The sequence below is a fragment of the Aphidius gifuensis genome, linkage group LG2 (genome assembly GCF_014905175.1).
Source record: "Aphidius gifuensis isolate YNYX2018 linkage group LG2, ASM1490517v1, whole genome shotgun sequence".
Taxonomy (NCBI): domain Eukaryota; kingdom Metazoa; phylum Arthropoda; class Insecta; order Hymenoptera; family Braconidae; genus Aphidius; species Aphidius gifuensis.
In genome coordinates this window covers 13,906,047-13,921,431 of record NC_057789.1, presented here as the reverse complement: position 1 = coordinate 13,921,431, position 15,385 = coordinate 13,906,047, and the positions used below count along the sequence as shown (strand labels likewise).

The following is a 15,385-nucleotide window of genomic DNA, read 5'->3' as shown; positions in this document are numbered from 1 at the left end:
GACTGGCGCCTCTACTGCTCAATTCGTGAAGCTCCACCTTAACACGTATTTTCAATATGAGTTGTCGACTCTCTAGGATTCTTATTTTTTTGGGACTACTTAGTAGAACAGCTGATCTCTACATGGTTTGTTGACTAGTTATTTATATTTGTGAAATATCGTGACAGCTACTAAGATCAGAGCAAATAAGGAAATACATCGTGAAATATACTTGGTCGGCCGTGAAAGAACTTATTGGTCGTAAGCTACCTAGTAACCGAGAAGTTTTACAGTTGTTCTACTACAAACATTTAAACTATCAAGCAATCAACAAAACAAGCAGCACATAATTCGGTGGAAGAAGTCATTGAATTTTGGAATACAGCAGAACTTCCCATAGTTTCTAGTCGTACTGCTGTTGCCAAAATACTAAAGTTGCATGAATCATTATCTACTATAAAAAAAACAAAAATCGTAAGCAGTCATCAACACAACGGATTAAAGAAAACGAATTCAGCGAGAAGTTAAATAAACTTTTTGACATTGCTGTTCCGAACGTGGAAAGTTTAGTGTCAAGTGAAAATTATGATTTTTTAGAATCTCAATGAAAAAAAAAAACGCCGTGGATATATTCCTGTCTCTGCAGTAATGGAATCATCCATAGCACTCGTAAGATTTTTGTATTTTTTGTAAATTTTTTGGTATTATATTATTCTCTACAATTTTAACTTCCAAAGTCAATGTTTTTTTATTACTGTCAAAAAATGACGACAATTTTGATCCCACAGAAATAAGACATTTTATAATTTTGTAAAGCTTGGTAATCTTTCCAGAAGTTGTCACTAAATCATTAAGTGCCGGACTTTCAATTATGTCAGTCAAAAATAATGAAAAGGAAGGTAATAAATACATATTCCTTTTTTTATACTAAAAGTGCTATTTTATTAATTTTTTACTCATGATTTTTTATTATAGGTCCAAGTCAAAGTCATATTTTTGAACCAGCTAATACTGATATCGAAAAAACAACACCCGTAACAGGTCAATGCATTCTTAATTTCTTAATATTCTCCTATAATCTCTGTCTGTAATAATGTCTGTAGTGCTGATATTTTTCAATTCACTTGTAATGTTAAATTTAGATTGTAGTCAATTATCATCGTCAAGCGTATCAACAGCATCTGTAAAAGTTAGTAACCGTCAAAATTCGAATTACTCAGATGAAGTCAATTTACAAATCAATCCTCGAAAAATAAATATTATGACATCTGAGCTTGCTGGTGCTCTTGATCGAACAAATACGACAAGTAGATCTGCATCTTTTATTTTGGCGGCTGCATAGTTTAGATCTTGACACCGTAAATATCAGTGCTTCAGCGATACACTCCAACAGAATAAAACGTCATCAAGAATTCGCAGTCCAGTTGCTGAAAGATTTTCAAAATCAAGAATGTCTAACAGTACATTGGGATGGAAAACTGATAGGTGAAATTGGAGAGTTGAAAAAAGTTGAAAGGGTCGCAGTTCTTTTGACAGGTTTTGGCACAGAACAGCTTCTTGGTGTTCCGAAACTTGTATCTGCTGGTGGCATAAACTGTGCTCAAGCCGTCATAAAAACTTTCAACTCGTGGAGCATCAGCGACAATTAGATTTATCATTTATCGGTAAATACAATTTAACATCATTTGCATAAATAAGCGTATAGCAGGATAGTGAAAGAGGAAGATTATTTATATAGATATTGAAAAGCAGTGGCTCAAGGATAGAGCCTCGGGGCACACCTGACGTTGGAGTGTAATTCAAGGATAGTACGCCGTTAACGGATACATAACATTGACGGTTTTGCAAGTAAGACCAGATTATATTGATTAAACATAACGGAAATCAATAGCAATAAGTTTTTTTACCAAGATAATCCAGTCAATTTTGTCAAACGCTTTGGACATATCCGTATACACCACGTCTACCTGACTTTTATTATTTATACATAACATATTCAGTAAATTGCAATAAATTCGTGCAAGTACTTCGGCCTGGGGTGAATCCATGTTGATTAAAGTTGATTAATCCATGTTGATTAAAGAATCCGTGTTGGTTAAAGTATATCATTATTTTATTGTGTATTATTTTCTCAAATACCTTGGTGCAAACTGGTAGTATAGAAATTTGTCGATAATTTTCAACATTCATTAGATCACCTTTCTTAAATGTAGGAATAACTTTTGGATTTTTCCAAAACGTAGGAAATGTACTAGTGTCAATGGCAAGGTTAAATATGTAGTGCAATGGGTGGATTAAAGCATCTGGACATAGCTTAATAATTGGTGAAGATAAGTTATCTAATTCTGTTGAGTTTTTATTGGGAATACGTAGTAGAGTTCTATCAATATCATTAGTTGTAATTTCAATGCTAGTTTTATTAGTGAATGAGGAAAGTTTGAGGTTAATAATATGTTGATATTCCAGCTCTAGATCAATATTATTATCATTAAATACACTAGAGAAGTGAACCGCAAATTCATTAGCAATATTATAGTTATCAAAGATAGGTGTACTATTTGACAGTATACACTTTATATTATTTTTCGCACTCAGCTTTCGTGTTTATTTTAATTTGCTTTGATAAACTTATAATTTTATCATAATTAGTTTGAGACTTATTTTTCTTGTTTATAATATTAAGTTCATTTTTTAACACAATTAAATGAATTAAATTTTTTGAAAACCAGTGAGGGAAATTATGTTTATTAGTTGAAGTTATCTTACTATGATTATTATTGTTTAATAAGTTGAATATTGCTTGATAGAAAATATTAAGAGTGGAATCAATCTCACATGTGAGATCTTCAAAATTATCCTGCATAAATAATGTTTTCCAGTTAATATTTCTCATTGTTGATTTATAAGTAGGTATGTCTATTAAATTTAACTTATATTTCTTGGGACAGAGTTATGATTATTATTGTCTTTAGAACCTGAGGGAGACAATACATTTATATGAATGAGTAAAGGTGGATGGTATTTATCAACCAACACCAAGGGATCAGCATTTGTAATGTAACAGGCTAAGCCATTTACTAATATCAAATCTAATACATTATTATGACTATTTATTTGCTTCAAATTAATTGATGATATGAAACCAGCCATTGCACTACATATATTATTGTTTTTTCGATTGTTAATATTATTCTAATCTACAAAAGATGGTATATTGAAATCACCTGTCATAATAATATTGCCTTTGATTTTTAATAAATATTTCTCAAAAAGTTTAAGAAATCTAATGAACAATTTGCTTTTATTATTGACAATAGATTATTTGTGCAATTAAATTTATCATTGTTTATTAAATTATCAATCTCTGATTTAATATTATTGGAGTGCAAGTTAAACACACTGGAAAAATGTTTGGCAAATATATCAGAGATTAATTTATCCTCCAAAACTGGTATACCATCATTCAACAAACAAATAATTTTAGCACTGGACTTTTTTAATCTATTAATATGACCCCAAAATATACCCAGTGAATTATTCAGACTATTTTCAACATTAATAATATGATTTTGAAAGTCAGTTTTTATAATTTGTTTGATTTGTTGTAATAGATGTGTGATCCTTTGAAAATTGATTGATGACTTATGTTTTTTATAAATTAATATCAGTTTATTTTTTAATGTACTTTTATGAATTAAGTTTTTTGAAAACCATCTTGGAAATTTATTATTTGTTGATGTGTATTTAATTTTATAAAAATTAGCATCAAGTATTTCGAATATTTTTTAGTACAGCAAGTCAGTAACATTTTTAACATTAGTCACACCAGAAAACTGATTGTTTATATTAAACAAATTGTCCCAATTAGTTAATCTTAGTTGTAATTTATAGTTTCGTATATTAATATACTTGGATGTATATTTTTTAGATAAAGTGTCTACTGGATTACTTTGTATACCTGAATTCAAAGACTGTGTGTTAACACGTAAAAGTAGTAGTGGGTGATACTTGTCTATTGATACCAAAGAATCAGTACTAGTAACATAACACGTAAGATTATTCACCAGCATAAGGTCTAAAATATTACCACAATCATTTTTGATAGAATTCATTTGCCTAAGTCCAAGTGACGCCATGAGATTCGCCATCACACTGCATATTTTGAGGTTCTTTTTGCTATTATCAGACATTAGTGTAGACAGGTTGGAATTACCTGCAATAATGACATTACTGTTGGAATATACAAATGGTACGATCATGAGCATCGACATCTAGGTTGATGCGCATGACTTTATATTATCTGCGCATGCTCTGTGGCAGTTCTAACCAAGTGTGGTTACACTGAGACATTGTAAAGAGTCAGTTCTAAACTGGTTGGAGTGAGAGTAACACTTGTACACATACATATATTTATATATTTATATATTACAATAATATTTAATTGATTCTGTTGCATTTATTTATTTAATCCAAAAACTCACTGTTATATAATTCAAACCTTCAACAGGTTATGGGCCCAGGGTGCTCCTTGATATTTAAAAATGTAAAAAGTGAGTTGTTATAAATTGGATTAAAGTTAAAAACTTGATAAATAAAATTTTTACTCTTGAAGAAAAGGTAAAATTAAAAGTTTTGATAAAACATGGAGTCAGGCACCACAACCAAGATTCAAAGCCTCTGTGCCGATAATTTTGATACTTGGAAGATGTAAATCACCGCAATTTTAATTAAAAATGGAACAATTAAATATGCATCGGGTGAAAGTAAAAAGCCTGAGGGCACTACTGCTGAAGCACTGGCAAGTATTGATGTCTGGAACAACAATGATCAAAAAGCAAAGGCTGATCTCATACTACACATTCACCCAACTCAATTAAGACAAATAAAGGATTGTGATACATCAAATGAGATATGGAACAAATTACATTCAATATATCAGTCCAAAGGCCCAGCCAAACAAGCCTGCTTGCTGAAACGGTTAGTCATGTTAAAAATGTCTGAAAATTGTGATGTTCGACAACACATAGACAAGTTTGATGATATTGTTGATAAATTGAAGCAAATGGACGTAATTGTAATTGAAAGTCTGTTGACAATTATGCTTTTGGTAAGTCTACCAAGCAGTTTTGAGAGTTTCAAGGTCGCAATGAAAACACGTGAAACTTTGCCAAGCCTTGAAAGTTTAAAAATCAAAATCATGGAAGTCAGTGATGCTCATAAACATACTGAGAGTACAATTGAAACAGATGCATTAATGGTTTTTGAAGGTCGACACAAAAATCCTGGTAATTATAATAAAAATTTCAATAATAATAAAAACAAAAATTATAATGAAAATTTTGATAATAGAAATAGAAATAAAAATGAAAATAAACATGAATACAATAACAATGAGGTAAAATATTTTAAATACAAATGTGGTTATTGTGGAATAAAAGGTCATAAATACACAGACTGTTATAAAAGAAAAGAAAATGAAAAATCATCAAATAATAATAATAATAATCGTGCCAGACAAGCTGAAGAAATTGGTGTTTACATTTGTGACAATTCAGCATTTACATTGCCAAATAATAGCACAGCTAGCTCCTGGTGTTTGGATAGTGGTGCTACGTCACACATGTGTGGACAAAAATTAAAATTTGTAAATACAAAACAACATTTGTCAACACTGAATTTGGCAAACAATACAACAGTTGCAGTTGAATTAACAGGCACAGTGAAAATAAATTTGAAAGATAAACAAAATAAAATATTAAGAATTGATAACACATTGTACGTTCCTGACCTCAGGACTAATTTGTTATCTGTCAGTAAAATCACTGAAAAATATTTTAAAGTTGTTTTTAAAAATGATAATGCAAATGTTTATGATAAACTTGGAAAAGATATTTTTTGTGCTAAAAAATTGAATGGCTTATATTATGTTAATGAAAACAAATGCCAAGAGGATTTTATTCTCCAAGATGAGCAAGAAGCAAATACAGTTGCTGAAAATAAGAGTGTAAATTTCAACTCAAACAAGTCGAACAAGTTGTCACTTGTTGATTGGCATAAAAGGTTAGGTCACTTGAACTTTGCTGATCTTAAAAAGTTGTTAAATAGTCAACAAATTACACATTATAATAGTAATAATGTTGATACATGTGAGACATGTTTAAAAGCAAAATTTACAAGTAAACCTTTTCCCAAAAGGTCGTTTAGAAAAACAAAAATTCTAGAAATAATTCATTCAGACCTGTGTGGGCCAATGCCAGTCACATCAAGAAGTGGCACAAGATTTATGATGACTTTTGTTGATGATTGCTCGAGGATGTGCTGGGTTAAGATGTTAAAATCTAAAGATGAAGCTTTACAAGCTTTTAAAGATTTTAAATCTCTTGTTGAAAACCAAGTTGGCACCAAAATAAAGACTTTACAAAGTGAGAATGGCAAAGAATATGATAATAATTTATTCAATAAATACTTGAATGAAAATGGCATAACAAGAAGATATACGATCACATACACTTCTCAGCAAAATGGAGTTGCTGAACGTAAAAATCGTACGTTAATCGACATGGCCAGGTGTTTAATTATTGAGTCTGGGTTGCCTACTACATTTTGGGCTGAGGCTGTAAATACAGAAAATCACATACGTAACAGATGCCCTTCTAGGAGTCTTGATGGAAAGATACCATATAAAATTTGGTTTAATAAAAACCCTGATATACTTGATTTTAAAGTATTTGGTACCAAAGGCTATTGCCTGAACCAAAATGTAAATAAAAATAAATTTGACCCAAGGTCATTAGAATGTCAATTTCTTGGATATTCAGATGAGAAGAAAGGGTACAGAGTTTGGCTCAAGAATGAAAAGAAAGTAATAATAACAAGAAGTGTAACATTTTTAAAAACTGTAAGCTATGATAGCATGTCAAATGAAAAATTACTTGATACAAATGAAACTAATTTAAATAATTTAAATAGTGTATTTCTTGACATATCTTTTATACATGATGATCAAGATAAAATGAATCCTTCTGTTGATGATAATAAAAACAATCAAGAAGAAAACAACGATACAAATATGCTCAATCCTGTTAATAATAATCAAGACACAATAACTTGTGCTAATAATAATAACAAAAATCATGATAATTTTACAAATGAAGATGATAATAATAATTTTCTTGGTTTTGATGAGGATGAAATAACAAAAGCAAATGAAATTATGTCAAGACCTCAAAGACAAATTAAAATTCACACTGGTTCTCGTGGAACACCCAAAAATGGTTGGATTTTTGATTACTCATCCACAACTGGTGATCTTGAAGAAGCAAATGTTTGTGAAATAAATATTAAAGATGCTTTTACTGGTGAAGATAAAATACATTGGAAAAATGCTATTAAAGATGAATTTAAAGCACAAATAAGTAATGATACTTGAATCATAACTGATCGTCCTAAAGATCAGCATGTAATTGGATCAAGATTGGTGCTGGTAAATAAATACGATGAACGTGGTATTGCAAATAGAAGAAAAGCTAGACTGGTTGCAAAAGAGTATTCACAAATAACCCTGGTTTGCTCCAGTGGTTAGATTGAATTCTGTGCGTTTGCTAGTTGCTTTATCAGCAAAATACAACTTGAGAATTCATCAGCTGGATGTAACAACAGCTTTTCTTAATGGTGAATTAGAAGAAACATTACATATGGAAATTCCAGAAAGATTAAAAGAAAAACTTGAGGAAATAGTTGGTGATGAACTAAAAGCTAATAATGAAAGTTGTTTAAACAACAAAATAAATAATATGCTGATACAATTAAGAAAAAGAAATCAAGTCTGTGAAGTAAAGAAAGCTCTATATGGTTTGAAACAAGCTGGGAGACAATGTTATATTAAACTTGATAAGGAATTAAGGCAAATTGGTTTAAAACCACTCAAGGGTGATCCCTGTGTATACTCATACAAAAATAAATTCCTTGTTGTTTCTAGCAGCTTATGTTGACGATATTCTTGTCATTGGTAATGATGATAAATTAATATCAGAGTTTAAAACAAAAAAAGATCTGGTAACGTTTGTTGGGGCGTGTGGCCTGCGTTACCGTTGAAAATTAAAAATTTTCAATACTCCGGCTAGGGCCGTGTTAAATTTTATCTCTTAAATGGTTTTTAAAAGTAACAATACAATAATAGTACATTTTTCTTTATTTTTCTGAAAATCGATTTTTTTTTTTTTCTTTCGTTCAAGTTAAGGCAAGCTATAACTTCTGTTAGAATCAACAGAAGTACTTCATATTAAGCTCAAAAAACGTGGTTTTTAAAACTCTATCGCCCCTTAAGGAGTTTATCCTGATTCCAATAGTCAATTTTTTTCTATTTTTGAAACAAAAGAGACAAAAATATTTCAAAAATTCTATTTTTTACTATTTTATGAAAACTATAATTTTTTTGAAAAAAGTTTCGACTAAAAGTTGTAGGATTTCACCACACATGCTTTTTAAGTCTCATACAAAGTATCTAGGACGATTTTGTCGAAAGTTAGAGCGTTTTTCAGAAATTACTCGAAAACTAGGAAGACTTCGTATTAGGCTCAAACAACGCGTCTTCTGAAACTCCATCGCCCTTCATGAGAAAGAGCATTATCTGTTTAGCCACTTTTTTTTTTTTTGAAAAAAACTAAATTTGAAAAAAAAAAAAAAACGGAGGCGATAAAATTTTCGAATACGCATGTTTTAAGCCTGATATGATGTCTCTAACACTATTTCATCATGAGTTATCGTTTGCCTAAAAAATGAAAACGGCACAAGCTATAACTCAAAATAGAGTAGTCGCAGAGGTTTCATATTAGGCTTAAAATAATCGTTTTTCAAAATTCTATAACTTATTTGAATGAATTTTTATCGTACGAATAGTATTTTTCGTGCAAAAAAAAAAAAAAAAAAACACAATTTTTTTTTTTTTCGTTTTTTGGGAAAAAAAAAAAATGGCTGGATAGATAATGTTTTTTTTTATTAGGGGCGATAGAATTTCCAGAGCCGCTTTTTTTGAGCCAAATCCGAAGTCTTTACGACAATTAGTTTAGAAGTTATGAACGTTTTTTTTTTTTGGGGGATAAATCCAATACTGCGGCTGAGCCTTTCGGCTCCTAGCCTCCGTAATTAACTAAAAGATTTGATATAAAAGATCTTGGTGAAGCAAGTCTATATCTTGGACTGCAATTTAAACACACAAAAGATGCAATAATACTATCACAACAAAATTATATTAATGATGTTTTAAAAAGGTTTGACATGGTTAATTGTAAAGGTGTCTCAACACCAATGAAAGTCAATTTAAAATTAGCTAAAAATGAAACTGGCTGTGAAGCAGATATACCATAACGTGAGCTAATTGGAAGCTTAATGTATCTTGCAGTTGGTACACGTCCAGATATTGCTTACTCTGTCAATTATTTGAGTCAGTATAATAACTGCTACAATAAACAACATTGGACTGTTGCCAAAAGAATTCTTCGTTATTTGAAGAAGACAATTGATTATGGTCTCACATACAAAAAGGGAAAACATGATAAACTGGTTGGTCATGTTGATGCTGATTGGGCTGGTTGTTCAATTGATAGAAAATCATACACTGGTTTTGTTTTTACATTTTCTGGAGCGGCTATTACATGGGAAGCTAAAAAACAGCAAACAGTTGCTTTATCATCTACTGAAGCTGAATACATGGGGTTAACTGAAGCTTCAAAAGAAGCTATTTATTTGAAAAACTTAATTAATGAGATGAATATCAAAAATTCTGAAACAATAGATATTTTCAATGATAACCAAAGTGTACAACGTTTGAGCAAAAATCCCATATATCATGCACGTACAAAACATATTGATGTCAGGCATCACTTTAGAAGGAATGCAATTGAAAGCAATGATGTTTGTTTAAATTATCAACCTTCGGATGATTTAATGGCTGATATATTTACCAAGGGTTTAGGGCAAATAAAACATTGTAAATTTGCTAATCAAATTGGGTTGAAACTTTTTGTAAATAATTAAAATTAAAGTCATTGTCATAATCATACATTTAAGGGAGGGTGTTGGCAAGGTAAGCCAGAGAATGGATGTATTCGACTGGATGTAACTTTTATCTTGCCTGTTAAAAGGACAATAGTGTTACAAACTGAGTTAATAATATCGTCCACCTTACTTCTGTCAGCAGTTTTTCCACTTTGAAAGTTAAAGTTATTATCATTGATTTCTGGTATACCAAACATTATGATGTTCAACATTTTGTAATAATAATAATAATAATAATAATAATAATAATAATAATAATAATAATAATAATAATAATAATAATAATAATAATAATAATAATAATAATAATAATAATAATAATAATAATAATAATAATAATAATAATAATAATAATAATAATAATAATAATAATAATAATAATAATAATAATAATAATAATAATAATAATAATAATAATAATAATAATAATAATAATAATAATAATAATAATAATAATAATAATAATAATAATAATAATAATAATAATAATAATAATACACATAATAATAATAATAATAATAATAATAATAATAATAATAATAATAATAATAATAATAATAATAATAATAATAATAATAATAATAATAATAATAATAATAATAATAATAATAATAATAATAATAATAATAATAATAATAATAATAATAATAATAATAATAATAATAATAATAATAATAATAATAATAATAATAATAATAATAATAATAATAATAATAATAATAATAATAATAATAATAATAATAATAATAATACACACAATAATAATAATAATAATAATAATAATAATAATAATAATAATAATAATAATAATAATAATAATAATAATAATAATAATAATAATAATAATAATAATAATAATAATAATAATAATAATAATAATAATAATAATAATAATAATAATAATAATAATAATAATAATAATAATAATAATAATAATAATAATAATAATAATAATAATAATAATAATAATAATAATAATAATAATAATAATAATAATAATAATAATAATAATAATAATAATAATAATAATAATAATAATAATAATAATAATAATAATAATAATAATAATAATAATAATAATAATAATAATAATAATAATAATAATAATAATAATAATAATAATAATAATAATAATAATAATAATAATAATAATAATAATAATAATAATAATAATAATAATAATAATAATAATAATAATAATAATAATAATAATAATAATAATAATAATAATAATAATAATAATAATAATAATAATAATAATAATAATAATAATAATAATAATAATAATAATAATAATAATAATAATAATAATAATAATAATAATAATAATAATAATAATAATAATAATAATAATAATAATAATAATAATAATAATAATAATAATAATAATAATAATAATAATAATAATAATAATAATAATAATAATAATAATAATAATAATAATAATAATAATAATAATAATAATAATAATAATAATAATAATAATAATAATAATAATAATAATAATAATAATAATAATAATAATAATAATAATAATAATAATAATAATAATAATAATAATAATAATAATAATAATAATAATAATAATAATAATAATAATAATAATAATAATAATAATAATAATAATAATAATAATATATAATTAGTATATAATTATAACTTTTTTGAAGATAGAAAAAAGAGTATATGTAGAGACTGAAACAGTGAACAGTCATTTCTCAAATACTATTGATTCTATACTCTACATAATGACACTGGTTATTATTTAGCACGATGACAATTTCATTTTTATCATGTCATCAATTAGATGTAGTGTCATATTGATCTTAAATTTTTACATATCAAAACTGTCAATATAAGGGTTAGAATTCAGCTAGAATCTTACGCAGTGAAATGTTGACTTTACTCGGTTTTTTACTGAGTACAATCTTCGAAGTGATCTTCGCTGAAGAGTGCCTCCAAACACTTGGAAATAAAAAAGATTGGAATGGAGCGCTTATCCATCCTGGGCGGATTCGTTTATGGAATAGAGAAGTTGAAAGTTTTAAGCTTTTTGAAGCCGTTACGGCCAATGGTAGTCAAGTGTGTACCGTTGATCATTTAGACAACATTAGTGGGAGTACAATAGAAGTTGCTGTCGATGCAGTAAATATCTACAAAAAATAATATTTAGTTCAAAATATGATTCCAGTTTTTATGATAATATTTTATACATATATTGTAAAAATTTTTTTCTTTCTCAAAATCAGTTGAATATTTATTTCTAACTAGTAGGCCGGACCCGGCGTTGCCGGGGTAATGCTTATGTCAATATGTTTTATTCTTTTTAGTGTTCCGTAGGACACTTATGTTTGCGCTTTTCTGTGATGTTTTGTTATTTCGAGATTGGCCAAAAGCAATGGTCATATTTATTTCCAATTTTGGGGCCTTATCAAATTTAATATGCCCATTTTTGCACATGGCCCAATTCCAAATATTGACCGATCGATTCCGGCAATGTTTTAATCGACGACGCTTCATCTGTAGACTCTACGATATTTTTTTCGAATTTTTCAGTCGTTTATTTTTTTTTTTTATTCAACGATATGTAGTGTCACAAACTTTTTTTTTTTATAATATTTTCGTAAACAAGAAGAAAAAAAATAAAAAATCCTATGGAACATTTAGGGTGCACCTTGGGGAACTTGACTATCTTTTTTTTTTTTATTATCGTTATTTTTCTTCTTAGCAACAGAAACACAAATAATTAAACGAAAAAAACATTTCATACGTATACATGTATAAAGTATACAAATATATATACAAATATATATAATATTCATATAGAATACATACAAATATTATATTGTATAATAAAATATATACAGGTAAGTTTCAAATATTAATACCGTTGGGGCTGGTTACGGTTATGGTTAGTAATATATTAATCCCATATCGATTAGGCTATTGAAAATAAAAAAGTCAAAAATTCCTACACAAATACAATTGGACAGTTTTTTCGAATTTTTAATGTATTTTTACCACTTAGTATAATATAAAAATATATTTAAAGACTCGTTATCACTTGGTGGATCCACCAGGTTTCAGGTGGTTTTTCAACTTTTTCTTCTATATTTCGATTTGAAAAATAAACACGTTGACCATTTTCGAGATGAACGTGTAAATGTTGAATATTTGGATATCGATCATGTATTTTGAAACCTAGTATCAGCCAAACTGCCTCATTGCTACTTATATATCTTCCTGATTGATATTCGTTAATTTCATTATTATTTTTATTTTCTATTGAATAAATAGCTTGATCACTCCCTTTGTGTATATAATGTAAATGAGTCGTATTTAACGTGCTACACTACTTTTTCATGAAGAAGTTTTTAACACGGTGTGCCTCACGTTTTGCTTTCTGTATTTCCAACCGTCAACTCCTTACAACTCATTTTGCGACAGTCATGGATGTCGACTTTCGTAATGCGTTCAAACTGTACCCGATTTCTATTATAGCCCAGGGAAACCATGAAAAACCTGGGCAGTACAGCCGGCTTGCGCCTATCATTCGATACATGGCGTCGGTGGTCGGGTTCGAACCCGTGACCTCCCTGTCACAAAGCTCGAACCTTAACCGTAGTGCCATATCGTTGGCTACCTTTGTGTATATATTTTAATTCGAATCCAAGCTTGACACAAGCTTCGAATCCAAGCTTGACACAGTCTTGCAAAAAAAATTATAAATAAATATAAATAACTATTATTATTAATTTATCATTTTTGACATTATTATTATTTACACGATCCAAGTTGAATTAACGATAATAATTTGAGCGAAAATAAACGGCGTACTGGGGGATCGATCCTAGGTCTCTCACGTGGAATTCCGATGCTCTATCACGTCAACCACCGGGGTATTCATAACAGACTCACAAAAAATTTTGATATGAATCAAAGATATATTCGAGACTTAATATACAGTCCTTGTAACAGATTGGCACGATACTCAAAACCTAATAATTGCTATTTGAAATTTTTATTTACACTCTACATATATGTAGATTTAAATATTATAATTTTTTTTTTTTTAATTGAATATATGCACACGTCAAGTCTCTTGTCAAGCTTGATAAAACGAGCTTGACACAAGGCTCGTGTGAAGCCGGGTAAAACAAAAAAGTACAGGCTTGACACAATTATAATGCCTGATGAATCGAAATAAATGTCATGTTTACGCTTGGTATACCAAGCTTTTGTCAAACTTAAAATTCAATGTTGACACAAACTTGTAATCCAAGCTTGTGTCAAACTTGAAATCCAATCTTGTGTCAAACTTAAAATCCAATCTTGACACAAACTTGTAATCCAAGCTTGTGTCAAACTTAAAATCCAATCTTGACACAAGACTGATTTCCAAGGCTTTGTGTGAGCCTAGAGTCAGACCATCGTAACAGGCTCGACACAAACTTGGGACACAAGGTTTGGAAATCAAGATTGTGCCAAGCCTGTTACAATCGTTACGGCTGGGCGATTCCTACCTGGGATAGTTGTAACCCTCACATTATAAAAATAACGATTGTCATCGGTAATTATAAGAGAGATCATATTTTCCAATAAACCAAAGTAATCAGGTTTTTTTAAACAACCTTAGTACATCAGGAAATATTTTCAATTTTTTATTATCGTAAATTCTGAACATCAACGAAAAAAGATTTATTATGTCCATATTGCCAAATAGACCTAAATGTACGTTATTCACAAAATAGTTGGAATTGTTCTCATTATAAAAATAACGTTTGTCATCGGTAATTATAAGAGAGTCAAAACATGACAATTCGATAACCTCAAATGAAATCTCAAAAATTGCGTAAAATCTGAACGTCAAGGAAAAAACATTTATTATGTTCATATTTCCAAATAGACCTAAATGTATATAACACGAAAAATAGTTGTAACTGTCTCATTATAAAAATATCGATTGTCATCGGTAATTATAAGAAAGAAAAAATATGTCAACTTAATAACCTCCATTAAAATGTTGGAATTTTTCAAAATTTTTTGTAAATCGAAAAATATTCTATTCATCTTATCAACAGCGATCATATTTTCCAGTAAACCAAAATATTCAGCTTTTTTTTAACACTCTCAGTACATCAGGAAATATTTTCAATTTTTTATTATCGTAAATTCTGAACATCAACGAAAAAAAATTTATTATGTTCATATTTCCAAATACACCTGAATGTAAGTTACTTGAAAAAAAGTTAAAACTTTCTTCTTGACTGAAAAATAAAATTGTCATCGGTAATTATAGAAGAGAGCAAATATGTTGCTAACGTTAATTTATGTTCGGGTGTTCCATTAT

The 15,385-nt window shown here is 27.9% G+C and overlaps 1 protein-coding gene across 1 annotated transcript; it reads left to right on the top strand.

The window, feature by feature from the left end:
• Window positions 1-9,366: 9,366 nt before the first annotated feature.
• Window positions 9,367-11,677, top strand: LOC122850408 (probable serine/threonine-protein kinase clkA). Its single transcript, XM_044149560.1, has 4 exons — window positions 9,367-9,953; window positions 10,048-10,063; window positions 10,319-11,128; window positions 11,444-11,677. Exons 1-4 carry the CDS (start codon window positions 9,367-9,369, stop codon window positions 11,675-11,677), a joined length of 1,647 nt encoding a protein of 548 aa, XP_044005495.1.
• The last annotated feature ends 3,708 nt before the right edge of the window (window positions 11,678-15,385 follow it).